The following is a 27814-nucleotide window of genomic DNA, read 5'->3' as shown; positions in this document are numbered from 1 at the left end:
CTATGGCAGCACCGCACCCCACCCATCCAGGCTAATTTGACTAAGTATTCTCAGAGGCAGAAGTGGAATTCCCAGGAAAGCCAGCAGGTAAAACACAGAGAAAGTGGAAAATGGATGCAAACAGGTCCATCTGGGGAAGGGAGCGGGTGAACCTGTGCAGAACCCTCATGCAGCTGTGCTCAGTGAGTCCTTGCAGGCTGTGTTATAAGATGACTTCACTAGCAACTGTTGCATCTGTTTGATGGAGAAGCTAGTACAGCCTCTGGCCAAGAAGCCATTGCTATGTCATTGCAACTACTTAGTCAAATTAGGCTGAATGGAGGCAGTGCTGCTGCAGGTAGCCAGCTTTATGGTGTTCTGGGAAAGTGAGCAAGTCAGAAGACATAGGCCAGGAGTCATTGGGTAGGACGTTAAAGCACTGGTTCTCAACCCCGCTGACTCTGTGACCCTTTAATACAGTTGCTCATGTTGTGGTGAACCCCAACCATAAAATTATTTCATTTGCTGCTTCATAACCCGAAGGCAGGTCAAGACACACAGGTTGAAAAACACTGCTTTAAAGCCTGATGGCCATTACAGAGAATAGAAATATGCTGAGCAAAATAAAAGCCCAACCTAGGAAACAATATGTGCCTTGATATCAATCATAAGTTTTGTAATGAAAGAAAGTATAAGAAATACGGGCAGGAGAGATGGCTCAGAGGTTAAGGGCACTGACTGCTCTTCCAGAGGTCCTGAGTTCAATTCCCAGAAACCACATGGTGACTCACACCCACCTGGTGCCCTCTCCTGGCCTGCACGTGTAGATGCAGGCAGAGCACTGTATACATAATAAATAAATCTTTTTTTTTTAAGAAATATTAAATACGGCTTTTACAAAATCATATACTATAAAACTTGTGTTTGGGACAAGGAATTCAAATATTTTTATTCCCCCCCCATCACTACCTTAAAAGACTTTCATAAAAATGTTCCAACCTATGCCACGATTACAATCCCCCCACTGCTGTGCTTCAGGCATTTGACAGCCTGGAGCAGGGATCCCTTTGCCCTTCCTTCTTGTTTCCTGTGTGCACATTAATTTCAGACTAGCCAACTGAATTGAGACTGTGAGGTTGAACCCTAGGCAATGGTGAAAAGATACAGTCACTACCTGAGTTAGCATAAAAACCGAATACACTTAACACTGGCCCTGAGAGTAAAGGTTTGCTGGATGTGGTGGTACAGCCTTTTAGCCTCAGCACTTAGAAGGCAGAAGGCAGGTGTGCCTCTGTGAGTTCAAGGCCAGCTGGGTCTACACAGAGAGATCCTGGTCAGTCAAGGCTACATGGAGAAACCCTGTCTCAAAACAACAACAACAACAACAACAACAAGAACAACAACAACAAAAAGGAGTGAGAGTCTCTTTCTTTGCAGCCCAAATGTGTCTCTAACAAGAGCTAAGGTAAGAAATAGATAATTATAGTTAGACAAAGGAGCTCCAATAATGGCTCGTTGACAGTTGTTCACATTTCCTCAATATTTTCCTAAGTGTAACCAAGAGGTTTATTAAAGTCCCCCTAAAGGACACTATACAAATACTTTGCTTTAGGGGCTGGGGATGCAACTCAGTGGTACACAGCTTTCGTCGTATGTATGGGACCCTGGATTCAATCCCCAGTACCCCCAAAACAATACAACAATTGCCATTCAAGTGGTGAGCAACTGAGCCTGCGGTGGTAGGAGCTTAAACAGTTGGCCTGTTCTGTGGTGCACACAGAACATCATGTGGGTGTGGCTTAGGACTCCTCAGATTGGATGCATTTACATTGAGGGCTTTATCCTTATTGGATGATTTTGTATTGGGGGATGATTTATTAAGGTTATTGAAGTGGGGAAAGTGCTCCTGTGATAGAGTGTTTGCCAGGCATGTAATGTCCTGAGCTTGAGCCCAGCCCTATGTATACAGCCATGGATTAAGGTAGCTGGCCTGTCATTACAGCACTCCAGAGGTAGAAGCGAGAGTACCAGAGGTTAGAGGTCATTGTGGGCTACATAGTCAGTTGGAGGACATCCTGGAAAACATGAGACGTTTGTCCGATAGAGGTCAATATTTTGCTTTGCTTTTAAGTCAAGGTCTCATTATGTAGCCTGCTCCGGCTCTATGCTCATGGTTCCTCAAACAGCCTCCAGAGTGTGGGGGTTAAAAGTGTGGGTTCCCCTATGCCAGATAAATTCCAAAACTATTGATTAATCCTGAAGCCTCTTTGTGTTTAAACCATCATCCCATTCCCTAGCGTCTGCTTCACCTTCAGCCAGTTATTTGACATCTCTGGGCTTTAATTTTTTTTTTCATCTATAAAGTGGGAATAATAATATTACTTATCTCCTACAGAGCACCTAAGGGTTAAATGAGATGAAAATGTGAAAGGGTCCAGCACTAAGCAAGTGTCAATAGCATTACAGCTGTCATGCTCCTTCTTCCTTTTGGAGATCTGGGTCTGGGGAAGCTTGCTCTCAAAGCTGTTCCTCCGCAGCGCAGCCTGGGGCTTGCTGCACAGAGGACCAGAAATATCAGGTGGGCAGGGGTGGGTATCAGTGAGCCCTACACTCTTCGGGCAGAGAGAATCCTGGTTCTCACATCTCTCTCTGCAGGAAGGTGCCCTCCTGCTTCCACCCTCACCCTCAGGGCAGGAAAGCTGCAGCATGGGGAGTACAGAGGTGGCCAAAATCAGGAGCCAAAATAGGGCAGCCAAAAAGTGGAGACCTAAACCTTAATGTGCATTCTAAGTCTCACGCACTCTGGGTAGCGGGGATGGGATGGGGTTGGGGGGAACCAAGAGCCAAAAGTAAGAGCCAATCTCCGGAACAGCCCCTTGGTAATCGGAGGTTGCTTTGAAGTTTCTTTATCAAAGCAGAACCCGGTCTGTGACACTTTTCACCAAATGGTATCTAGAGGCCCACTGGGAACAGAAGGGAGTCACTTCCTTTTCTGTGCTTGGTTCAAACAGCTTATGTGGAGGAAGTAGAACCAATATCCCACACTCATGTGATGAAGACTTGTTCCCAAGGTGGTGGGACCATTGAGAGGCAACTAGTTCATAAAGACTCTAATACAATTGACGGATTGCTTCATTGATGAACTCCTAGCCAAATGTGCTGTTAGGAAGAAAGACCTATCTGGAAGAAGTAGGTTACTCCTGTGCTTCTAGGAAGCAGCCACAGGGATAAACCTTGGAGGTTGACATTGTCCACATGCTCCTGTCAGGATGCTCTGCCTCACCATAACCCAGAAACAATGGAACCACATGACCATGGACTGAAACCTCTGAAACTTGAGCCCAAATAAAAATGTCCTCCTTTACGTTGTTTCCTCAGGTAATTTATCACAGCAGTAAAATTGATCAGTGTAGTGAGGATTTTGGTTTCTTTAAAAACGCAGTTAGATATGTTATGTCCCCAAGAAGAGGCAGAGGTACCCTGAAGTGTCGGCTGCTGTGCCCCCTGCTGCTGCTCTTTTGGCTGTTGCTGTTTGCTGTTTGCTGTTTGCTGGTTGGAGATATCCTGACGACAAAGATTGGACTTGCCACAAGGAACTCAGTGACCCTAATCAGCAGCAAGTAGTCTAAAGAGAGCTACACCCACTTTCCCCTCTAACCTTCTTTCTTGCCTATCTAGTGTTGGGGGTGGTGAAAGGGATTGGGGTGAAGAAAGGTGGTGGATATAAAAACCCAATAAAGTAGCCAAAAAAAGACATCTCACTTTGACCCATGGCTTTCTTCATTTTCTTTTTGTCTGTCTCTCCCTCAGAATGAGAGACGGAGTAAACTAGCTCTCATTTCAAGAATGTCTACTGGTGACATGACTCATGAAAGAATGACCACGGTCTTGTGCTGCTTGTTCAACCTGATTTTGCAACTTCCAGGAAACCAGACCTCTCTGAGATTTTGCAATGTGCTAGCATTGCCTCGCTGAGTTCAAAAGGCAACCCCAAAGAACTCAAACCTCATCTGCGCCTACAAACTTCATCTGGAGAGAGCAGGTTTCGTGTAGGAACGTGAGAAGCGTTCTAATGTCACAGTGTTTCCAACAAACTCATCACTCCCCCCCCCCCAATAGATATGGGGCTGGGGACCCTAAGCAGTGGTTAATGGATTAAGAGCCTACAGCCTGCATAGGTGCCAGGTTTGTTTCAGTACTAGCTTTGCTTGTGATTGGCCATACGATGATAGATTGCTCTGACAACCTCTCTGTATCTGTTTGAGAATAGAGACAGAACATCACCTACTTAGGGCCATGGGAGGGTTAAATGAAGCACAGAAAGTCCACTGTCCAGCCATGTACATTGGGAGATCGTACTATATAGATATCTGCTGTTGTGTTTTTAATCCCTCTCCCCCTGGGGATTAAATTCAGGTAGAGCATTGGGCAAGGGCTCTACCACTGAGCTACAACCCCCAACTCATGTTTTTGTTTGTTTGCTTATAGGGCCAAAGGGGCTGTAGAAATAGCTTAATGGTTAAGAACACTGGCTACTCTTCCAAAGGATGTGGGTCCAATTCCCAACACAGCAGTTATGATCATATATTAAGTCAAGTTTTAAGGAGTCTGATGCCCTCTTCTGGCCTTGACGGGTACTGAGCACACACATGGTGCACAGACATACATGCAGGTGAAACACCCATAAACATAAAAGTTTTTTTAAAAATGGGGCCTCAAGTTGTAGCTCAGGCTGGCCTTGGATTTCAAACTCTCCTGCCTCAGGCTCTCAAGTGCTGGGATTACAGACATGTACTACCACAGCTGGTTTCTTTTCTCTTTTTTCTCCCCTGCCCCTTCATTTACTATCCAGTCCTGTACCTCACCCCCAACCCCAGGTTAGGAGCACTAGGCTAGCATGCATAAAGCCCTGGGTTTGAGTCCCAGCCGTGGTGTGAAGAAAACACTGTGCTTGTTGTTTCAGGAGAGGGAAGGAAGGAACAAAGCAAATTGTTTTCCTCTTCCTCGTTTTTTATGTTTTGGAAAAAACAAAACAAAACTACATACTTAGGTGGGGGAGGGGAGAGGGGAAAATGACAATCTATAGAGAAGGATTCTTGCAGTATAAAAGGATTCTAAAGAAAATAAAGACCAAGCCTAGGTAATAAAGATGATAATAGAGAAGCCACGAAGAGGCAGTAGAGATGGCTCCTCTGCCCTGGCATGGCACGGGTATGGGAAAAGAAAAGCAGCAAATGACCTTTGTTCCAGGGAATCGCACCTTGTATCCACAAAGTTGTTTGTGGTTTTGGTTTTCAAATATTTTTGCATTCATTTGTCTTATGTGCATGAATGGTTTTGCCTGCATGTGTCTGTGTCCCATTCTCATGCCCGGCTCTCTCAAAGGTAAGAAGAGGGTGTCAGATCGCCTGGCACTGGATTTAGGGATGGTTGTGAGCTGCCATGTGGGTGTAGGCAATCAAACCTGGGTCTTCTGCAAGAGCAACACACACTCTTAAGCAACGAGTCATCTCTCTAGGTCCAACAAAGACGTTTGTAATGTCTCATGTTGGGTCTATGGGCGAGGGAGCAAAGAAGGAGAAAATAAATGTCTCTATGGATCTTGCATTGCTCGGGGCAGTAGACACATCCAAATATTTATAAATGACATGTATGTATGACAGCACATTTTACAGAACATCTTTAAGTTAAACAATCAGAAAACCCAACTAGAAAAACACCTTGGCCCTGAATTTATTACAAACTAAGCAAGACTACTTCCATTCTTTTTAGGTTCTTGGAATATTAAAATAATTAAAAATGGTAAAACATATTATTTCATTTTTTAGTCTCTCTCTCTCTCTCTCTCTCTCTCTGTGTGTGTGTGTGTGTGTGTGTGTGTGTTTCTCTCTCTCTCTCTCTCTCTCTCTCTCTCTCTCTCTCTGTGTGTGTGTGTGTGTGTGTGTGTGTTCATGCACACACACTCCTGTTTACCCTGCAAGGTCATAGGACAACATTTGGCGGTGGTTTACCTCTTCCACTGTGGGTTTCGGTGATTATACTCACGTCAGCTTGCATGGCAGTCATTTTTACTGGCTGGGCCAGCTCACAGACTCTACATGGTGTTTCTCATATTTTATAGCACAACAAGTCACCCCAAATTTAGTAACTGAGTACACAGTCACTTGTTCGTTTATTATTCTTCATTGAGCAGAGCTCTACAGGGCGGCTCATCACCTCTCTCTAATGGGGCCAAAGGCTGGATCTATCTGGGAACTTTACTGGGGCTGTGACATCATCCATGATGGCTGCTTATTCTCCAGGGTCACGTGACCACTTAGTAGTCTAATGGAGCTTCTGCCATGGTGGTTGGACCCAAAGAAGGTAATGGAGGGAGCTGGTTCGCATCGGGTCTAAGAGCTTCGGAACTGCGTTGGCTCTGCCAGTCTCACTTGGTGATGTCAGACTGAGATACCAGACCAGCTCACAGGATAGAAACTCAAGCTCCCTTTGATGAGCTGAGCAGTGTGAATCTCCCAAGAAATTGATTGATGGGCAGTCACACTGGAAGCTACACGGGGTTATTTAAGAGGATGTTGTTTTGTTGGGTGTAGCTCAGTGGTTAAATGCTTGTCTACCCCGTGGGAGGCCTTGGGTGTATTATATACGTTTACAGTGAACCATGTGACTAACCTTGAGTGTGAGGTCAACCTTCTAAATTTAAGTTGGAACCTGTGAAAGGCAGGCAGATCTTGAGTTCCAGGATAGCCTGGCCTATCCAACAAGTTCCAGACCAACCTAGGCTACTAGATACCCTGTCCACCCCCACCCCCCCCAAAAAAAACAGAAAGTAATGTTAAAATAGCGATCGAAAGAGTTCTCTTCCTTTCCTGCTCCTGGCCAACAGTCTCGTCTTAGAATCTGGGGAGAAAATTCTTCATTTCTGAGTCCTAAATGTAGGACACCAACAAGCACCGTGACCACTCATTCCTAAGTGCCCTTCTTATTGGATGAAAATGTCTGACTTTATGTACAGAGAGGTCATCAGGAAGCCCTGTGTCTACTTTCCAGGGTGTCAGCTTCCCCATCAGAGAGGTGCTGACCTTGCCCCAAGCACCTGCCTTTCCCAGGGCTATTTGCCTGCATGCCTGGCAAGCCAGGGCCTCTCTCTGGAGATTAGGGTGGCATCTCACCTGTAAGTGAGATGATTCTATGGCAATTAAAATAATAATAATAATAATAATAATAATAATAATAATAATAATAATAATCTCATTAGAAGTGTAGGCAGTATGTCCCATAGACCAGAAATGAGGAAGTCCCAAGAGGCATTGTGAAGGTGATCAGAACTGGGCCAAAAGTTCATGAATGTCACCGCATTCGTGTGGTGGAGAAGATGGAGCTGAATAGAAGGGCATCAGGCCAGGTTGTGCCAGGCATCAGCGTAAGATGGAAATTACTGTGGGATTTCAGCATGTTATTTTTGGAGCACACATTGTTTTTTAAAACCTGTTGGTATTTTCTGTAATCAGGACACTCTTGTTCTGTTGCTGTGTTGAGAACATTTTTAAAATGCTGGTCTGGTCAGCTGTGCTAGGAGGAACCGAGAATGGGATTTTTGCCCCGCTCGAACCGAAGATTTAAAGGGGAAGCATACAGAAGAAATAGGAAAAGAGCCCTATTGGGAAGGTAAACTGAGGACACGTGGAAGCCCGTGTGTGGACGCTGAGATATGTTCTCAAGCCTTTCTCTGTCCGTCTCCCGTAGTCTGGAACTATTCCAGTAACTCAGACAGAGATAGGAAAGGACCTCAAGCGCCTGACACCATTAGCACAGCTGTGATCCCAACACTGGGGAAACTGAGGCAGGAAAATCATGAGTCTGAGCAGGCTTTGGGTTATACAGTGAGATCATCTCGAACAAAACGAACAAGCAAATGAAGCAAAGTGGACCTTAGGATTCTAGGTGTGGTGTCTCATACCTGTACTCCCAGCGCCCAGGAGACTAAGATGGTGTAGGGTTGGAGGGGGGGCAGGGTAGGATTGTAGCAGTGAATTCAAGGCCACCTGTTGGCGTGTTGGTGTGGATGGGAAATCTCATGATGTCCCTAGATGAAGAACTACGAAAGGGGAGAGTAAGTCTTTCCCAAAGACGATGCCACTAATCGGTTATCGGTACCTTGGGGTCAGCCCTAAAAACATACATATAAGCAACACTAAATGGATCCAGTGGGCTGTATATATGTATATGTATATATATGTTATTCACAGATATGTGATAGTAATTTTAAAAGGCCATGACTGAGGGATGGAAAGGAGGGCATGAGGGAGGAGAGTGGGATGATGTAATATAGTACAAACATACATACACACACACACACACACACACACACACACACACACACACACACTTGAAGAAGGCGCTGTGCTGGAATTAGGGATCAGAGCGGGAATGGGTGATGGTTGTCTATGAAGTTCATGATCCAGGATGAACCAGCCAATAGAGTCGTCAGATTTAGAAATCAGAGGTGGGAGCAGGGCGTGATGGTGCACGCCTTTAATCGCAGCACTCTGGAGGCGGAGGCAGGAGGATGACCATGAGTTCGAGGACAGTCTGGTCTACAAAACGAGTCCAGGGCAGTCAAGGCTACACAGAGAAACCCTGTCTCGAAAAACCAAAAATAAATTTAAAAAAAAAGAAAAGAAAAGAAAGAAAAAAAGAAAAAGAAATCAGGGGTGGGGACAGGAGTCCAGTGAGCACTAGCCTATGAGTGATAAGCACTGAAGGCTACTTAGAAATGCTTTTTCTGGCCGGGCATGGAGGCACACTCCTTTAATCCCAGCACTTGGGAGGCAGAGGCAGGTGGATTGCTGTGAGTTCAAGGCCAGCCTGCTCTACAAAGTGAGTTCAGGACAGCCAAGGCTACACAGAGAAACCTTGTCTCGAAAAACAAACAAACAACAACAACAAAAAAAGAAGAAGAAGAAGAAGAAGAAGAAGAAGAAGAAGAAGAAGAAGAAGAAGAAGTAGAAGAAAGAAAGAAAAGAAAAGATGGGTAGAGGCGGGAGCTTCAGCGGTTCAAGGTCATCCTTCTACACAGCGAGTTCCAGGCCAGCCCTCGACATAGGAGATTGCCGTTTAGATGTGGGGAATCTGAAGCAGCTGTTCCAAGACACAGTCATTTCTAGCACATTCTTCTATTAGTCCAACAACTCACTGTGTCTGCCATAAACCAAAGAGAAGAGGAGGAGTCCGCTCCCCTCAGGAGAAGGAAGATGGAGTTGCTGCCATTCTTTGACCACCACTCCATCTCACCAAGTCCTCAGCAAGCCTCTTGACTCTTGCCTGTGGGCTCTCAGTAGGCACAGAGCAGAAACAGTGATGTCATTGGAAGCCAGTGGCCCTGGGCCCTGTACCAGTCAAGACCTGCCATTCGGCAACTGGATGGGCCTGTAAAGTGATCTAGTGTTCCCCAGAATCCTTACCAGATTAACCTCGGGCTTCTGTGGGTGCCCAGATCGATAGGAATGACGTAGTAGGAATTGGGGGACACATTACAGTAGGTACAGTGTTTGCCTGGCACGCAAAAAGCCCTGGGGTTGAGCCCTAGCACAACATAAAGCCAAAATCGTGATCACCTAGACTGTCGGCACTTGACAGGCAGAAGCCAGAAGACCAGAAGCATACTACCCTCCTGCATAGCAAGAGAGAAGTTAGGCTGGGATACATGAAGCTCTTCTTTAAAATTGAGGAAAAAACAAAAAAAACCCAAAAAACAAAAAACAAAAAAACAGACAGAAAAAAAAATAGCATGGTAAAAAGTAAAAGAAAATGAGAAAAACTGTAAGATGTGTACATAGAATCTACACACTTTTTTTTCCTTAGGCTTTAATTTTTAGATCACTGACAATTCCTTTTTTTATGTTTAAAATTTTGTTTATTTATTTTGTGGTTTTTTTCTCCCCAAGCAGGGTTTCTCCTTGTAGCCTTGGCTGTCCTGGATTCGCTTTGTAGACCAGATGGCCTCAAATTCACAGCGATCTGCCTGCCTCTGCCTCCCAAGTGCTGGGATTAAAGGCATGAGACACCACGCCCGACCACTTACAATTCCTTTTTATTTGGGGGTGGGGGGGTTGAGACAGGGTTTCTCTGTGTAGCCTTGGCTGTCCTGGACTCACTTTGTAGACCAGGCTGGCCTAGAACTCAGATCAATCCAGCTGCTTCTGCCTCCCAAGTGCTAGGCTTAAAGGCGTGCACCACCAAGCCCAGCCACTTACAATTCTTAACGCAAAGGAATGCTGTGGAAATCATTACACTATTGTTTATGGAATTATAACAAGCAAACAAATAAATAAATAAATCTGTGTAGACCCAACTGTCCTGAGTCTAACTACATAGTACATCAGCAACAGTGTAACTTACATTAAATTCTTTTCTTTCCTTCTTTCTTTTGCCTCCTCCTCCTCCTCCGGCACCGCCCCCTCCAACGCTCCTCCTTTTCTTCCTCCTCCTTCTCTTTCCATGTTTGAAACAAGGTCTCCCTAGATTATGCATGCTGGCCTCAGGTGCCATGCTTACTTGACTATTTTCCATCCTGGTTTGTTGTATCCTTAATGATAAGTAGAACAGACTCGCCAAAAAAATGTCCTCCTAGATCTTCCCGTGCAGATAGCATTGGTAACTGATGGCCGGCTCAGCTGCTGAGCACTACTGAAATCTACCCAATGGTGTTTAGCTCCCCGACCCCCGCCCCTGTCCCCGTTTGGTAGAGACCAACTTTTCAAGATTGCTCCCAATCTGCAGACTGAGCACAGTGGGGGCGGTTGAGGCAGGCCTGCTTCTGTGGTGTGTCAGAATTCTGGGACATGTCAATTTGGCTCAAGGACCAGCCTCCTCCCAGGACTTTGCCGTACTTGCAGGGTAGTGTCTGGCACTTCTTTCCCATCACATAATCACACCTGCATCCCAGCTCGAGTTCTCCTTATAAGCCTGAACAGCAACCGCCCCCCCCCACCCCGACCCCCCAAACATGGATTCTGGAGAACTGGGATAGCTAGTGGATTTCATAATAGGGCTGTTGTGGGGTTTGGTGTGTGTGTGTGTGTGTGTGTGTGTGTGTGTGTGTGTGTGTGTGTATTGGGGGGGCGTGGAATTAACCCTCATTCAACTAATGTTGAGCAAAACAGACAATAAACACCTGTTCGACTTGCTTCTGTTAACACCTTTCATCCAGGACACAGTGAGACTTTCAAATCTGATCTTCGAGGGCTTGCCACCACATACCCTGCACTGTAGGGCCTACACACTGCCTAGTCAGCAGTTCAGTCCTTCTTGCTTTCCAGGTTCTGCTTTCACGCCTACTGCCTTTGCCTTCCATCCAAGAAACGCCTCTTTCGCACTTTCTTAAGGACACACTCTGAATATTCTAAAGACCCAGTTTAACCCATGAGGCAAATGTCGCGCTGCTGGCACAGCTCAGCAAAAACACTCGTTGCACTGTGCTAAAACATCTTCGGACGAACCCAGAAGATCCTCACGGTTAGGCCCTTAGCGCAGATCTGCCTGAGAAAGAAAGCCAAGAATCGGGAAGGGTGATTTCATTTTCCTGAGTGACCACGCCGCCTGCAGGCAGAAGGTGCAGGCGCGGCGCTGGCGGAATCTCCGAGGCCGCTGCAGGGCACATGATTGGCAGGCTCCGCTCGGCCCCGCCTGCATCCCTCTGCAGTCTCCGGCCACCGCCGCTGTCGCCGCCGCCGCGGGTTGCTGGCGAGCCCCACCGGATCGCGTCACCGCTCTGCGCGCTCCCTGCTCCTCCCTGGCTGCTTTAGCGCAAGAAAGCGAAACCCAGGCGGCTCCCAGCACCCGTCGCGCCGGCTCGGTGCTTTGTGGGCCGCGGTCACCCAGCGCGGACACCAGAGCTGTGCACATCTCACGGACGGCGACCCAACCGGCACCCGGAGGACTCGGGAGCCGCAGGGTCCCCGGGGCTTTGGGCGACTGCTGCGCGGCCTTGGCCGAGGCTTTTTCCAGCTTACAGTTGGGTCGCGGGCCTGGCTTGTGAGCCGCGCGCAGAATGGGCAGATGCTGCTTCTACACGGCGGGGACACTGTCTCTGCTGCTGCTGGTGACCAGTGTCACGCTGCTAGTGGCTCGAGTCTTTCAGAAGGCAGTGGATCAGACGATCGAGAAGGTGAGGCAGGCTAGGCTGTGTGTGTGTGTGTGTGTGTGTGTGTGTGTGTGTGTGTGTGTGTGTGTGTGTTCCAAGCCACCCGCCCACTGCGGACCCCTGAATAGGGAGAGTTGCGCTGGTGCGGACCCTGCAAAACACAGCCCTTGTTTGTCCCTTGTCTCTTGGGCTTGGCTGGATGCGGAGCCTTGAGGTGACTCCTTTAAATAACCTGCAAATCTACAGATCTTGACTTTTAAGAAAAGCCTTGAGTTTGCGTTCTATTATTAGCGTTTCTCCCCGCCCCTCTACGCACCCAGTCTGTTGAGCCCTGTTTCTCACCCACTTCTTAAAGAAAAAGCACGGTGGAAGAAGAGGCAGGTTTTGTTGGCTGCCCGTTTGGCCTTTGAAGCTGAGCTGGGGATGAGAAGTAGGTGAGAGGTATATTGTGTTCTTGACTTCCTGGACAGGGAAGGCAGGTGGTAAACAGGCCAGGCTTTTGGCATGGGTGACATCTTTTACCCATCACAATCAGTGCTTAGCAGCTTTGTGTCTGTCTCACAGACAGCCTTGTCGCCTTGTCTCTGTTTCAGCCTTGCTCTTCTCTGCCATTACGGGAGCCTTTAGGCCCCACAGGGTGGATGATGACTGGAGATTGTAAAGCGAGTCATGTGAAAGACTTCTCCACCCTGAGAGCGCCTGGGTCATTTTTTTCCATTAGCCTTTCACCCACTCCACCAAGCTCTGTGGAAAGAGGAACAGGAGAGAGTTACTAGGATCACTTTTTCCTTTAAAAATAAGAAAGAGGTAGATAAATGTCACCCGAATAGCCTTTCTTTCCTTCTTTCTTTCTTTCTTTCTTTCTTTCTTTCTTTCTTTCTTTCGGTTTTTCGAGACAGGGTCTTTCTGTGTAGCCTTGGCTGTCCTGGACTAACTTTGTAGACCAGCCTGCCCTCGAACTCAAAGCGATCCACCTGTCTCTGCCTCCTCCGGGGTGCTGGGATTCCATGCCTGGCCGGAGTAGCCTTTCTCATTAGCATCACACTCATGCATAAAGTCCTGCTGGTCTGTGTTCCTGTCACCCAGGTATAAACACTTAGACTTGGTCTGCTTGGAATCACTGTACTTACTCCAGGTTAATAAAATTACTTGCCTTGTTCCAAATGCCAGGAGATGAAATCCCTAAACAGATTCCCAGTAGTAACCAGTTACTTGGAATCTGGCAATTAAAGACTTTTTTTTTAAGAGTCAAGGCCAGAGCCTTAGCCAAGCTTTAATGAGATGGCATTGCCAAGAGAAGACCAGGCCCTCTGTCTAAGCTTTTCAAAGACCATTGTGTCTCTGAACACGTGTGTTCAAGGACAAAATAAACCCTTTCTCTACTCCCCACATCCAAACTCAAGGCTAGTCTTAAACTCTTGCTTTGCTAGCTTGAGCTAAGGAATACAAGTCAGGATATGGTTTTATTTTGGGGGGGGAGGCGGTCTGGCGGGATAAGTGGTTCTCCCAGCACCTCAGCCACAACCACTCTGATTCTTGGTGAATTCAGTTCCACGGAGACATGTTGGGGAGGCAGCGTCACAGAACCTGAGTTTCTGTTTGATCAGAAGTGATTTTCTTTCTGGGAGGAACCTGAATAACAAATCACAGTATAGGAGATTTACAGAACCGCCCAGCCCCAGCTGCAGGACACTGTGTCGCGTGGTGTCTGATAGGAAGGAAATAGGGATGTTTTAAGTCGTGGGAGGTTCACCCAGTGGGCGCTTTCCTGGGTAACTTGTGGATTCACACCAAACAGAGGGAAACCCCAAAAAGGACTTTACAGATAAGAAATGCGGAGAATGAGTGTTGGCGCCACAGGCACCAGCTGAGTAGCCCAGGGCTGCTTGTTGAATCTTTCTTTTGGTTTTTCCTTTTAAGACTGTCTCAGCCCAGTGTGGTTGCACACACCTTTAATCCCAGCACTCGGGAGGCAGAGGCAGACGGTCGCTGTGAGTTCAAGGCCAGCCTGGTCTACAAAGTGAGTCCAGGACAGGCAAGGCATCACAGAAAGACCCTGTCTCAAAAAAAAAAAAAAAAAAAAAAAAAAAGAGTGTCTCATTATGTAGCCCAGGTTGGTCCTAAACAGCACAGCTCTTGTCTCGGACACCCAGGTGCTGAGCTCACAGCATGCATATCACACCTGGCTCTGCTCATCTGTTTCTTTTTTGTTGTTGTTGGTTTGTTTTGTTTTTTAGGGAGAGGGTCTCATGTAGCTCAGGCTGGCCTCGAACTCACTACAGAGCTGAAACTGATTCCCCTGCTTTTGTGTCCTGGGTGCTGGGGAGACAGATGTGCTTTACCACACCTGGCTTACACAGTGCAATGATCAACCTGGGGTTTCTTGCGTCTTAGACAAACTCTTTCAACTAGGTCTACCCCAGCCTGTAATTTATTGTTGTTGTTGGTGGTGGGTTTTTTTGTTTGTTTGTTTGTTTTTCGAGACAGGGTTTCTCTGTCTAGCCTTGGTTGTCCTAGACTCACTTTGTAGACTAGGCTGGCCTTGAACTCACAGTTATCTGCCTGCCTCTGCCTCCCAAGTGCTGGGATTAAAGGCATGCACCACCACGTCTGGCTGTAATTTTTTTTAAAAAATCATGTTTTCTTGTCTGTAAGCACTGATCATAAAGACAGATATATTTAGAAAGATTGTAAAAATTACCAAGAAAAAAGCATGCTTTCCTTTCTGGGATATAGTGAGCATTTAATGAAATGATAGCAATTTTATTTTTATTGGAAGCCACACAGTGAAGCTATTTGAGACTAGGACTCAGACACCTTGTGTTCAGATCCTGAGTGTGCCCCTGTGCGGCGTTAACCTTGGGCAAGTCACTTCACTTCTCTAAGCCCCAATTTCATTTCTAGTAAAAGGGGGCGTGGGAAACGTGAGCCATCTTGGCCCCCTGAGTCTTGCTCCCATGAAGCTCATGAAAGGTCTCCTGCTTGTACAAGTCCTTCCAAAGCCCTGTGTTTAATCTTGTGTCCAAATTCCCCCCTCCTAAGAAAGGCCCTTCAAATTGCAGAAGCCTCGGGATCCGTGAAGGTTGGATCTTGTGGGCTAAGCGTAGTGCGCTTAGATACCACACAGGGATGGGGCGATCAGTATGTGGGACCCATCATTATTTCCAGTAGTATTTCTATGGCATAATTGATTCATAAGTTGACTTTGATGTAATCCGTGTTGTAATGTAGCCCACTCTGATACTCCCAATTTTCACTGTTTTCCTTTAACGATTGTCCAGGCCTCAACCCTCGTAGCATCGCAGAACATCAAAAATAGGAATGGGGAAACAGTTGAAATGCTCAGGTTTGGCAGATTGCAGGAAGTTTAGTAAGATAATTGTTCTACAACCTGATCTTAGAGATGTGCAATAATAATAATAATAATAATAATAATAATAATAATAATAATAATAATAATAATAATGTACTCGTCATGCAAGCATGGGGACCTGAGTTTCAATTTCCCCCACCCCCACCCCCCTGCACCCAGGTCAGAAGCTGGATGAGTCAGCACATGCCTGCGCCCCAGCATTCTGGAGGCAGAGAGGCAGGAGGCTCTCTGAGACTTCTGTCCAGCAAGCCTGGCCAATGCTGAGTTCTAGATTCTGTGGAAGACCCTGGTCTCAAACAAACAAATAAGACATGGTTGAAGAGGACATTCAACATTGACCTCGGGTGTTCACATACATGTGCACATGTAGTCACACATACAGCCACATACACCCATGTGCACACATCAAAAACAATAACAGAAAAAAGGAATTTATCTTGAGTGAACTCTAGAGTGAAAGAGTAGACCAGAGTGAGTGAAACTTTTATTTTGGCCAGTAAATATAGTGGATTGAGTGGTTATTGGAACCAAATGTCCCAGCTGCCTGCTTCTTGGCATGACCAAAATTTAGACACAAGTGCTGGTTGGAAGTAACCAAATTAATTCAAAGCCAGCCTTGAAGAAATTAGGGCCAGCTTCACAGTGGTCTGTCTTGGGGGCTTTTGTGGGAGTTGGGGAGGATGAGGGGGGCAGGGAGGAATGGAAGGAACAAGGAGGCTGCAGTTGGGCAGGGTCTTAGAAGGCAGAGCTTCATGATTGATAGATCTTGGGGTTTTTTTTTTGTTTTTTGTTTTGTTGTTTTTTTGAGACAGAGTCTCGATATATAGCCCTGGATGGCCAGGATCTCATGGAGATCTGCCATCTGCCTGCCTTTGCCTCCCAAGTGCTGGCATTAAATGCAGGCATCCATGCCACACCCCAGGCAGGATCTTGGATCTTGACTCCTGATGCTAATCTAAAAACTTAGCAGTTACTCATTTTAACCACGCAGACAGGTGTCCTGGTTAGCTTTGTCAACTTGGCAAAAACTAGAGTCACTGGGAAGAGGAGCCTCGATTTAGGAATTGCCTCTCTCTGATTGGTCTGCGAGTAGTCTATGGAGGCTTTTTTTTTTTTAATAGTCAATTGATACAGGAGGGCTCAGTCCTCTGTGACTGCTACTATCATTGGGCGGGTGGGCCCGGGATGTATAGGAAAGGTAGCTGAGCACATCAGGGAGCACACCAGGAAGCATGCCAGGGAGCACAGTAGGGATCAGGCCAGGGAGCACAGAGCACAGCAGGGAGCAGGCCAGAGAGCACACCAGGGGCAAGCCAGGGAGCACACCAGGGGGCAAGCCAGGGAGCACTCCAGGGGAGCACACTAGGGAGCACACCAGCAAGCAGTGCCTTCCCATGGTCTTTGCTTCAGTTTCTGCTCTAGACTCTTGCTTCGAGTTCTTCCCCAACTTCTCTCAATGATGGGCAGTGATGTGAAAAATAGAAGCTAAATAAATCTATTCCTCGGCCAACCTGTGTATAGTCAGTGTCTTATCGAAGCAACAGAGGGCTCCTTCAACTGAAGGATTACAGAGGGCTGGGAGGGCAAAGGTCAGGACAATTTCAAAGGAGTTGCAGTTACAGGACCCAACCTGGGCCCCACAAGCGAGCGCCTTATCCTGGGAAAACAACCATGGAGTCACCGGGTTGAGTTCTCATTTACCGAGGTGTAGAAGCACCTTGCTTCTATTTGGCTCCCCCACACTTCCTGGGGTTCCCCTAAGGTGTCAACAAAAACCTTCTTTGGCAAGCGTTTGAAGCTTTCTGCGGACAGATTTGCAGAGACCTAGCTGACTGTTTTCCTCTGAGAGTCAGGAGTGGTGGGTGTGGGAGCAGGAAGATCAGAATGAGGCTAAGCCATCCCCCAGATACCGAGTTCATACCTGGCCGGAGCTGAACGAGAACCCGGAAGGACGAGATTTGATGTTGTTTTCATGCCATAGCCCCGCCCATCACTTTGATACCTAACGCAGATGAATAATTTAATCTTCTTCTTTTCTGGGAAGCAAGCCCTGGGGTCCTTACACACGCTGGACAAACTACCATTGAGTTACCTCTCCGGCTACTAAATATAATCTCTCAAGAGTTTTCATGCATGTAGATCCCATTTCCCCTAGTTAATCTCCGTTCAAAGTTAAGAGTTAGTGTGTGCAGCTGGGCGTGGTGGCGCACACCTTTAACCCCAGCACTCGGGAGGCCGAGGCGGGTGGATCTCTGTGAGTTCGAGGCCAGCCTGGTCTACAAAGCAAGTCTAGGACAGCCGAGACTACACAGAGAAACCTGTCTCGAAAAACCAAAAAAAAAAAAAAAAAAAAAAAGAGAGAGAGAGAGTTAGTGTGTGCTATGTTCTAGAAACATGGAGCTGGGGCTATGGCTCAGTAGTAGAATGCTTGATTGTCATGGTTAAGGTCCTAAATTCAATCCTTAAAACCAGGAAGGAGGAGGAGGGGTTGCTAAGATTTGTAGCTAAGAGCTACAAACCTAACAGTAAACAAGACCGCTTCCATAGAACCGTGGAGGAGACTTAGACTTTTCAGCTAAGGTTTTTGCTAAAAACAAAATAAACAACACAAAAACTTTAGAGATCCCTATACTTGTTACTTTACTTTCAAGCAATGGCGGATCAAGATGATGCTAAGTGGCTTATCTAAAGCCCAGGGGAGAGGTAGGAGTGCAAGCTCGGGCACCGTGGTCCTGAACCTGGCTTCTCACCTTAAGGATGACCACATCCCGCTTTCCTGGGATTGCCCTGCCTGGATTTGTGTGCACTTGCTGGGCTAAGGGATGGTCCCCCAGAAGACTGCTGGTTTGGATAGTGAGTTCTGTGGTTACCCCTCACCTGATCCCGTGCCACACAGGCTTCACATAATTCTACTGTCCCTCACATCTTGCCATGGGAGGGGCACAGTCTGTAAGGAGCTGAGCCCCCTTCAAGCAAGAGGACTTTTTTTTTTTTTTCTTTCTATAAAGCTGGAAGGGGAAGCTCTTTGAAACGCTAGTTAGAAACGCCTGTCAGCAGAAATCCACCTTCCTTTGCTTACTCATCCTGCCCTGGCTGTTTACCGACCTGGGGCTTCGCCCACTGTGTGGCTTTCCAGCTGTTGAACCAACCACAGGCATGCTCATTTCTTAGCGGCTCCTTTGCGAGTTGATAACAGTGATGTGATTGGCTCTCCACCCAGATAGGCCTCAGAGAGCTATAAACAGGGAGCGTCAGTCATTTCCTTAAGGGATTCTTGATACCAAGGCAGCGTTCTCTTTGGCAGCGTTCTCTTCAGTCTTTTCAGAACATGGCCTTGTCATAGCACCCTCATATCTGCTTCCTGCTACCTCTTCAACCTCCACTGACCACACGCATACTCACAATTACCTGTTAGTGAAGTAGACCAGTAGTTGTCAGTGTTGTCTATAGGTTCTAGGGCAGTGCTTCTCAATCTTCCTAATGCTGTGGACCACTTCATACAGCTCATCTTGCTGTGCTCTGGTCCCCAACCATAACATTATTTTCGTTGCTGCTTCGTAACTGTAATGTTGCTACTGTTATGAATCGTAATGTAAGTATCTGATATGCAGGATATCCGATATGAGGCTCCCAAAGGGGTTGAGATCCACAGGTTGAGAGCTACGCCTCTAGGGGGTTACAGTGTAGAGCATGCCAGACCTGCCAAGTCAGGAACAGTACCAGGTTAAGGAGCTGTGGCTAGTGATGGTTTTTATCACTTCATTCCTTGAGGTGGGAATTCTAGCTTAGGACATTACTGCCATTGGCATATGAATACTGACATTATCCGGCACATTTACCCTAATAGAAATAGAGACAGTAGCAAGGCTCTTAGCTGTGGTAGCCACTTTGCTTTGCTGTTCTATGAAGTGTAAAACTTCGTTCTGTCAGGCCACAGCTAAGAAGCCATCTGGCCTGCCAGACATTCGCCTGCTTCGTGGAGAAGAGTCAGCAGGTGGGGATAAGTTCATTAATAAAAACACAGGATGTTGGCCAAGTGAAGAGACACGCACAGCCCACATCATCGAATATATTACTCACACCCTCACAGAACTAAGAGCGGGCCTGTTTTTAATCAAAGCTAGCAGCCAGTCAGAAGCACACAAAGGAAAACGAACGCTGTCCTAGTTTCTAACTCTCACTTGCTCTCTCATTTTTCAAGACAGGGGCTCATGTGGACCTGGCTGGCCTTGAACTCTCTGTGTAGTTGAGGATGACCATCAACCCTACCTGATCCTCCTGCCTTACCTCAAGTACTGCCTGCACCTCGCAGTTTGGTCTCTTTTTCTTTGTCCTTCATTGTTTATTTAGTGTGGACTGCTTGCCAGGCAGGGTGGTGTGTGTGTGTGTGTGTGTGTGTGTGTGTGTGTGTGTGTGTGTGTGTGTGTGTGTAATCCCCTGTCCTTAGAAAATTGTTGTCTAATTCAAACTTTGCCAGGCTTCTTTATGCTCTTAAAGCTCTTAAAATTATGAAGGACTCCAGAGAGCTTTTGCACTTGTGTTTCGGTGGCTTGTACAGACTAAAGCCGGTGAGATGGCTCAGTGGATAAAATGCTTGCTATGCAGTGTGGTGACGTGAGATCAGAGCTCCAGAGCGCATGTGAAAGTTAGGCATGGTAGTGTACGTCTGTAATCCCAGTGTTCGCACAGCAAGATGAGTGTTGGGGGGGGGCGGACAGGAGACTCCGTGGAAACTGCCATCCAGATAGCCTGGCACATGCAGCACGGAAGGAAGCCCTGTCTCGAACTACGTAGAAAGCAAGGACTGACACCTGAGGTTTGTGTTTGCCCATACTCGTGCAAACACACACACACACACACACACACACACACACACACACACACACACACAGAGTATACATACCCACACACAGAATAAAACTTTAACAATTTGAGATATTTTGAAAATACAAGAATACATAGTTCAGCACGTACATAGTTCATCAAAGGGCATCTTCACAGGACAGGTAAAGTCTACTTCACCCTCACAAACCTGGGGAGGGGAGGGGAGGGGAGGGGAGGGAGGGGAGGGAGGAAATGATGTATGATTATTGTTACTAAAGTCACTTTTGACTCTGTGGGGTGCCTGAGAGGACTCAGGGACTTCTAGAGGTCCACAGACCACGTTTTTCCAGTTTTCATTAAATTAATAATGTTGATTTTCGCTGGGCGTGGTGGTGCATGCCTTTAATCCCAGCACTCGGAGGCAGAGGCAGGGGGATTACTGTGAGTTTGAGGCCAGCCTGGTCTACAAAGCGAGTCCAGGACAGCCAAGGCTATATAGAGAAACATGTTTTGAAAAACAAACAACACAAAAAAATGTTGATTTTCTAGGAATGCTTAATATATATATATATATATATATATATATATATATATACTATTTACATATATCATTAACATTACTTATGTTATAAATGCTACAGTAACACCATTATATATAACACATATGTACCTTTGTTTTTATTATAACATGTACAATATATAATTATAATTTATATCCATGATTGTTTTTCTGTAATATCTATTTGAAAGCTAATATTTTCAAAGCAACCAGAGTTTGCTTAGTGCACTATTTTTCATGTGCCCATGAGTTCAATGTAAAAACAGAATTTTGAGGTGGGTGAGGTGATGCATGGCTGTAATCCCAGGATTTAAAAGGTTAAAGTAGAAGTCGGGCTGTGGTGGTGCACACCTTTAATCCCAGTCAGGAAGCAGAGGCTGGGGGATCCCTGTGAGTTCGAGGCCAGCCTGGTCTACAATGTGGAGTCCAGGACAGCCAAGGCTACACAGAGAAACCTTGTCTCAAAACACAAAAACAAAAACTAAAAATTAAAAAAAAATGTTAAGGCAGGAGATTTGCTACAAACTTGAGCCAGCATGGGTGGCTGAGTAAGTTACAGGCTAGCCTGGGCAAAATGACACTCTATCTCAAAAGGGGGGAAAAAAAAGAAAGCCAAACCAACCAAGCAAAAGCTGTTAATGACACAGGTTCTGGGAATCCCTTGTCTTTCATTGTGTCTTCCTAAAACTCAGTGAGAACACCACTGGTCTCTCCATAGCTTAGGGTAGCCCTTCTCTGGCACTAGCTCCACAGGGCTTTCAATTTTTAGCACACAATGTAGGATTTTAAACAAACTAGCTTTGAAGGTTTGTTGTTGCTGTTGTTTTAAGGTTGAGGGTTTTTTTGTTTTTTGTTTTAAGGTGAAGGGTCCTGTCGTATTTAGTTTTGTAACGTCTCCTGTTGCTAAATCCAATGACTTACAGAAAACATGATGGTCAGGGCCTGGGGTGTAGCACAGTGGGTAGACCACTTGCCTAACACTCATGAGGTCCTAATTTCATCCCTAGCACCATTAAAAGAAAAAAAGGAGGAAGAAGAGGAGGAAGAAAAGGAAAGGGGAGGGAGGGCAAAGAAGAAAGGAAGGATGAACTAGATGTTCAATAAAAGTTCTTGGTTGCAGGGAAGGTTAGATGGATACAAATCTGTCTGGAAGGATTTTGCTTGCTTGCTGTGTGTGGCTTTGATCGCACCCTGTAGCTCTGTAGGAGGAGTGGTCACATATTCACCCCTTGAAAGGTTTATCCCTTTAAAACCCGGAAACTTGGGCTGAGAGATGGCTGAGAGGGTAAAGGTCTTTGTTGTGCAAGCTTCATGACTTGAGTTCAACCCGCGAGCCCTGGAAAGGTAAAAGGAGAGAACCAATTCTATAATGTTGCCCTGTTGCAGGATATTTGATCCCATTGTGAACCCCGAGGCTGTGAGCTGTAAAAACCTGTCTTTTGTTTGGTTGAGCCCTAGCACACACCTTTAATCCAAGACCTTTCTGTTTTTTTGTAAATGGGTGATTATGGTGGGGCTCAGCCCTAGCACACACTTTAATCCAAGATTTTTCTAGACACAGGATTTAATAAAGTTAACCCTAGGTGAAGAGGCAGAGCAAGAAACCAGCTGACAGGGATTAAAGAGTAGGAGGGACTTTGAGTTGAAGGGTATTTAAAATGGCGTGCATAAGAAATAGGGGCTTTTGGCTTTTCCTCCTGGGCTGTCCACTGAGCTAGCAAGTTTTTGGCTTTGGGCTATTTGGTTTTTCCTCTGGGACATGAGTGGAGTGGGAAGGTCAGCTGGTACTGTGAGTCTCTGAACTAGCAGGGTTTTCACCTCAACATCTGGCTCCTGAGTCTTTATTGGTAAAATCAAATGATTGGGATTTACTTTTCTCTTAGAACATTTCCCTTTGACCTCCACATGCACGTTATAACAGGTGGCCACCTGCCTCATCATACACACGTAGAATAAACAAGCAAACAAATATAATAATATTTGGAAACATTATCTAGTGATGCAGGTTTCCAGCCTTTGTTGTTGTTGTTGTTGTTGTTGTTGTTGTTTTCAAGATAGGGTCTCTCTGTGTAGCCTTGGCTGTCCTCGACTCACTTGTAGACCAGGCTGGCCTCGTAATCACAGCGATCCACCTGCCTCTGCCTCCCAAGTGCTGGGATTACAGGCGTGCGCCACAATGCCCGGCAGGTTTCCAGCCTTTTCTGGTACACGTCAGTGCTCCGCAGTGTGAGCCCCACCAAGCCCTGTGTAGCAGCCATTGGAGCTGTTTTCTTACATCACTATAGCCTGGTGGTGTCGGAAATAACAGAAATACCTTTCTCACAGTTCTGAGGGTTGGGAGAGTCAAAGCCCTCACAGATTCAGGACCTGGTAAAGAAATATAAGGTTGCAAGAGCATATTTGGGAGTTGTAGCTTGAGGGTTGCAGTGTATGGGGCAGGGAGGGCATGGTGACAAGAACAGCTCTGAGCTGCAGCCTTGGTGTGATGCCTGATTTTACTGCTGCCACAATCAAGAAGTAGAGAGAGATGAACGCCACCATGTGTCTCCTACCCCCCTTGCCCCTCCCCCTTTTTTGAGGCAGGGTTTCTCTGTGTGTAGCCCTGGCCGTTCTGGACTCACTTTGTAGACCAGTCTGGCCTTGAACTCAGAGATCCGCCTATTTCTGCCTCTCTGAGTGCTGGGATTACAGGCATGCACCATCACACCAGGTGAGGCTTCTGTGTTTAAGGAATGTCAGCAAAGATTTGTTTCTGTGTAGAAGTGACTACTGTTTCCGGTTTGACCGACAAACACGTGTAGACCCACAACCTGCTTCTCTCAAAGATGTTATTTTTTTTCCACTATTAAATAAACAAAATGTCAAAAAATCTTTAGGCTAGAATTGGGCTCCAGGGATTGAGCTCTGGTCATTAGGCCTGTGCAATCAGCACCTCTGCTCACTAAGCTAGCTCCTTGGTCCTTACTATGTAGCCCAGGTTGGCTACAGAGTATGTATTTTGTATGTACATATTTCATATGTATATACATACAGAAATAAAACATGAAATAAACACACACTTTATTATAAAGATTTTGGAGTCTGGAGAGATGGCGAAGAGAGAGGTTAGGATCAGTGGCTGTACTTCCAAAGGTCCTGAGTTCAATTCCCGGCACCCACATGGAGGCTCACATGAGATCTGATGCCCACTTCTGGCCTGCTGGCTCACATGCAGGCCAACTATTGCATAAGTAATAAATAAATAAATAAATTTTTTTTGTTTTTTTTGTTTTTTTGTTTGTTTGTTTTTTGAGACAGGGTTTCTCTGTGTAGCCTTGGCTGTCCTGGACTCGCTTTGTAGACCAGGCTGGCCTCGAACTCACAGCGATCCGCCTGCCTCTGCCTCCCGAGTGCTGGGATTAAAGGCGAGCGCCACCACGACCGGCTGCAAATAAAAACTTTTATTGTCCAGGTTTTCTAAGGCAAGCACAGAGTCCTGGACAGGGAGAGGACAAAGTGCCATTTTCCTAACTTCAGATGACAGCAAATGGCAGCCTCATTTGGGAGTTGAGATCAGAAGCTCACATAATTTCTCCCCGCACATTTGTAGGTTTTTTAAAAAAGATTTATTTATTTATTTATTTATTTATTTATTTATTTATTTATTATGTATACAGTGCTCTGCCTGCATGTATGCGTCCTCGCCAGAGGGCATCAGATCTCATTATAAATGGCTGTGAGCCACCATGTGGTTGCTGGGGAATTGAACTCAGGACCTCTGAGAGAGCAGTCCGTGCTTTTATCCTTTGTCTCTCCAGCCCTTGTAGGTTTTTCCTCCTTTAAATCTACTGTGTCAAATGCCTCTTTTAAATGTGGACTGATCATTTTACCTTAGGCAAGAGTGGGACCTGCCTACAATTCCATGTGACATTTGTGTCGTTAAGTTCTGTCTGGAGAACGGGGCTTCCTCCTGCCGGGCACAGGAAGAGACTCCACTTTGTACCCTTTGCCTGATGAACAGAAAAGTAATATTCCCCACCCTGACTGTTACTTTAGGTTTTGTTCTTAATTCACCACAGAACAAGGGACTCATCCCGATCCTTACTTCAGTGACCGTGCACAGTATCGTGCTTAGAAAAAGCTGACCTGCTCTACGTGGCTAAAATGAATCATGCACCGCCCAGACTCGTCTGCGGAACTGATTTAGGGCCTCGTGCTGGTTTTTAGTTCAGTCTGAGGGAGACAGCTCAGACTTCAGAGGTTTATCTGGGGCTCTCACTACCGTAGCCGACGCCTCCGTGAGGGCAACAGCTGTCCCCGCCCATGGCTTTATGTTGAGAACGGCACAGGGCAGGCGTGGCAGTGAAGCGGGTTCCCTGTATCTGGTGAACAAATGACGACTTCCTGTGCTAGACATCCTCTGGACTTGAACTTAAGGTTGTTACTTGTTATGTTGTCAACATAGCTTTTGCAGAGCATGCTCTTGGCCGTGCACGACCAAATGACCTGTGTACCTGGTGCAAAACTAGCTCGTCGGTGGTGGCGCATGCCTTTAATCCCAGCACTTGGGGGGACAGAGGCAGGTGGATCGCTGTGAGTTCCAGGCCAGCCTGGTCTACAAAGCGAGTCCAGGACAGTCAAGGCTACACAGAGAAACCCTGTCTCAAAAAACAAAACAAAAACAAACAAACAAACAAACAACAAAAAAATAAAAACCAAAAAAACACACACACCAACAACAACAACAAAACAAAACAAAAAAAATGAGAAGGTTCAATCAATGACGACTCACTTTCTGGCCCAACTTGTGGTACAAGGCTTCTGTGCTTTCTCTGGATACATTAGCTTAGTGGAGCTGAGCAGCAACGAGGCTCTGAGCTTCAGTTGTCTTTTCTTAGCCCTCTCATGGCAGTGGATGGCGCTCACCAGGACCTCCCACAGCTGCCCTACTTTCCTTTCCCTAAGAACTCAGGGTGACTGGCTGGGAAACGCAGACTCCAGTGTATTATTCTTTCTCTGTTGCTTCTGTGGTTCCCTTTAGGGTAGGGTTGCTATATACAAAACAAGATGCCCAGTTTAATTCACAGATAAACAGCAAAATAATTATTTGTGTGTGAGAGACCCCGTTGACTTCCTGCTATCTATCAGTATGACTTTCTGGCGGTATCTCTAGGACATACTTTTGTGTGTGTGTGTGTGTGTGGTCATTATTTCAGTATAAGTTGCAGGTATCACAACATTTTGTTCCCAAATCTTTCAGATGCCTCTGTCAAGACTAAATCATTTTCTGCGCTGGAGAAAGGGCACTGGCTGTTCTTCCAGAGGACCTGGGTTTGATTCTTAGCCTCTACGTGGCCCATAACCATCTATAACTCCAGTCCCAGGGAATCCAGTGCCTGCTTCTGACCTTCTTGAGTATCAGGCATGCATGTACTGTAACATATAAACATATAGGCAAAGCACTGGTATGAATACAATTTTTAAGAATTAAAAAGATTATGTAAAAAAGTAAATACTTTTCTTTCTTTCTTTCTTTCTTTTCTTTTTGTTTTGTTTTTTGTTGTTGTTGTTGTTGTTGTTTTTTCAAGACAGAGTTTTTCTGTGTAGCCTTGGCTGTCCTGGACTCACTTTGTAGACCAGGCTGGCCTCTGCCTCCCAGAGTGCTGGGATACAGGTGTGCACCACGGCACCCAGCAGATTAAATAGTTTTCTATGGAGCTCATGTAATATCTTGGACATAATTATACAGAAGAAATTGTTTCCATGAAACTCAATTGTATTTGCTAAGTCTGGTCACTGCCCCAGGCTGTCCGGGAAACAAACACAGGCCTTGTTGCAGTGCAGACCAAGGCTTGTCCAGACTTGATTTAATGTACTGGCTTTGTAACTTGCGAAAGTCTATGCTGCTGTTTCCTTGTCTACAAATTGGAGTTTCTTTTCATTTCTTGTTCGGTGCTTGACTCAGATACAGATTGAAAAACTGAAAATTCTTATCTTGCAGGACCTACACTAATACTCACCCTAGCACAGCCCCAGACTCTGGTAGGCACATGGTAGGCAGCTGGCAGTGGTGGCAATGGTGCCTGTTCTGTGAGCTGACAGCAGGAAAAGATAAATATAAAGATGAAACTGTTTTAGAAATGTTGGCAGGTGCATGTACAACTTCCCTCTGTTCTCTGGTTTCTGTGTGGTCACACACACACACACACACACACACACACACACACACACACAGATACACAGAGACACACACAGAGACAGACAGATACACAGACACGCACACAGAGACACATACATACTGACATACAGAGACACAAACACATAGAGACACACAGATACACACAGAGAGAGACATACAGACACAGACACACAGACATATGGCCCAGGTTATTTTCTGGGATTTCCAGAGGGTTCCTTGACAAGCTTGCAGCCATGTGAGACAAAAGAAAGACACAGGAACAGTGCAGAAACGGGGGTGGAGGTGGGAGGTTGAATGCAATAGAAGGGACTAGGACCGTGTGTTTGGGTAGCATTGGCTCTACTGAGTAGTCAGGACAGAGAAGGGGTCAGGCTGACCGCGGGGAGAACACCAGGGTGTCCCAGAGTCTTCAGCAGTATAAAGGAGATCCCAGGTCCTGCCTTCCCTCACATTCTCTGCATACCCTGGCGCTGAGCCATAGCTGGCCTCCAGGTGAGGCCCTCTGCTCACTGGCTGAGTCTGCCACTCCTAGACACCCCCACTTTCCCCGACACCCTGTTCCCTAGCCTTGTCCACTCCTTCCAGAAAATAAAACTTTTTGCCTACCCCTTAAGGCTCCTGCAGACTTCACTATTAGCTTCTGCCGTTTGTAGTCGTCCCTTCTCCCCTCCAGTACTGCTTTCAGTTAGCTTTGCCTGACACCTCAGCGTTTTGTTGCCCACCCCCAACGCCTCTGATACTCCAACCCCTATCCCT

The 27814-nt window shown here is 46.3% G+C and overlaps 1 protein-coding gene across 1 annotated transcript in view; it reads left to right on the top strand.

The window, feature by feature from the left end:
* The first annotated feature begins 11664 nt into the window (after positions 1-11664).
* Positions 11665-27814, top strand: part of SCARB2 (scavenger receptor class B member 2) — a 56546-nt gene continuing 40396 nt past the window's right edge. Inside the window, exon 1 of the mRNA XM_084760174.1 lies at positions 11665-12148. Coding sequence (XP_084616300.1) covers positions 12032-12148 — 117 coding nt within the window. The 5' untranslated portion in view covers positions 11665-12031. The remainder of the gene's footprint in view (positions 12149-27814) is intronic.

The sequence above is a fragment of the Acomys minous genome (genome assembly GCF_964271855.1).
Source record: "Acomys minous genome assembly, chromosome: 15".
In the NCBI taxonomy this organism is placed as follows: Eukaryota; Metazoa; Chordata; class Mammalia; order Rodentia; family Muridae; genus Acomys; species Acomys minous.
This window is presented reverse-complemented; position numbering and strand designations above follow the sequence as displayed.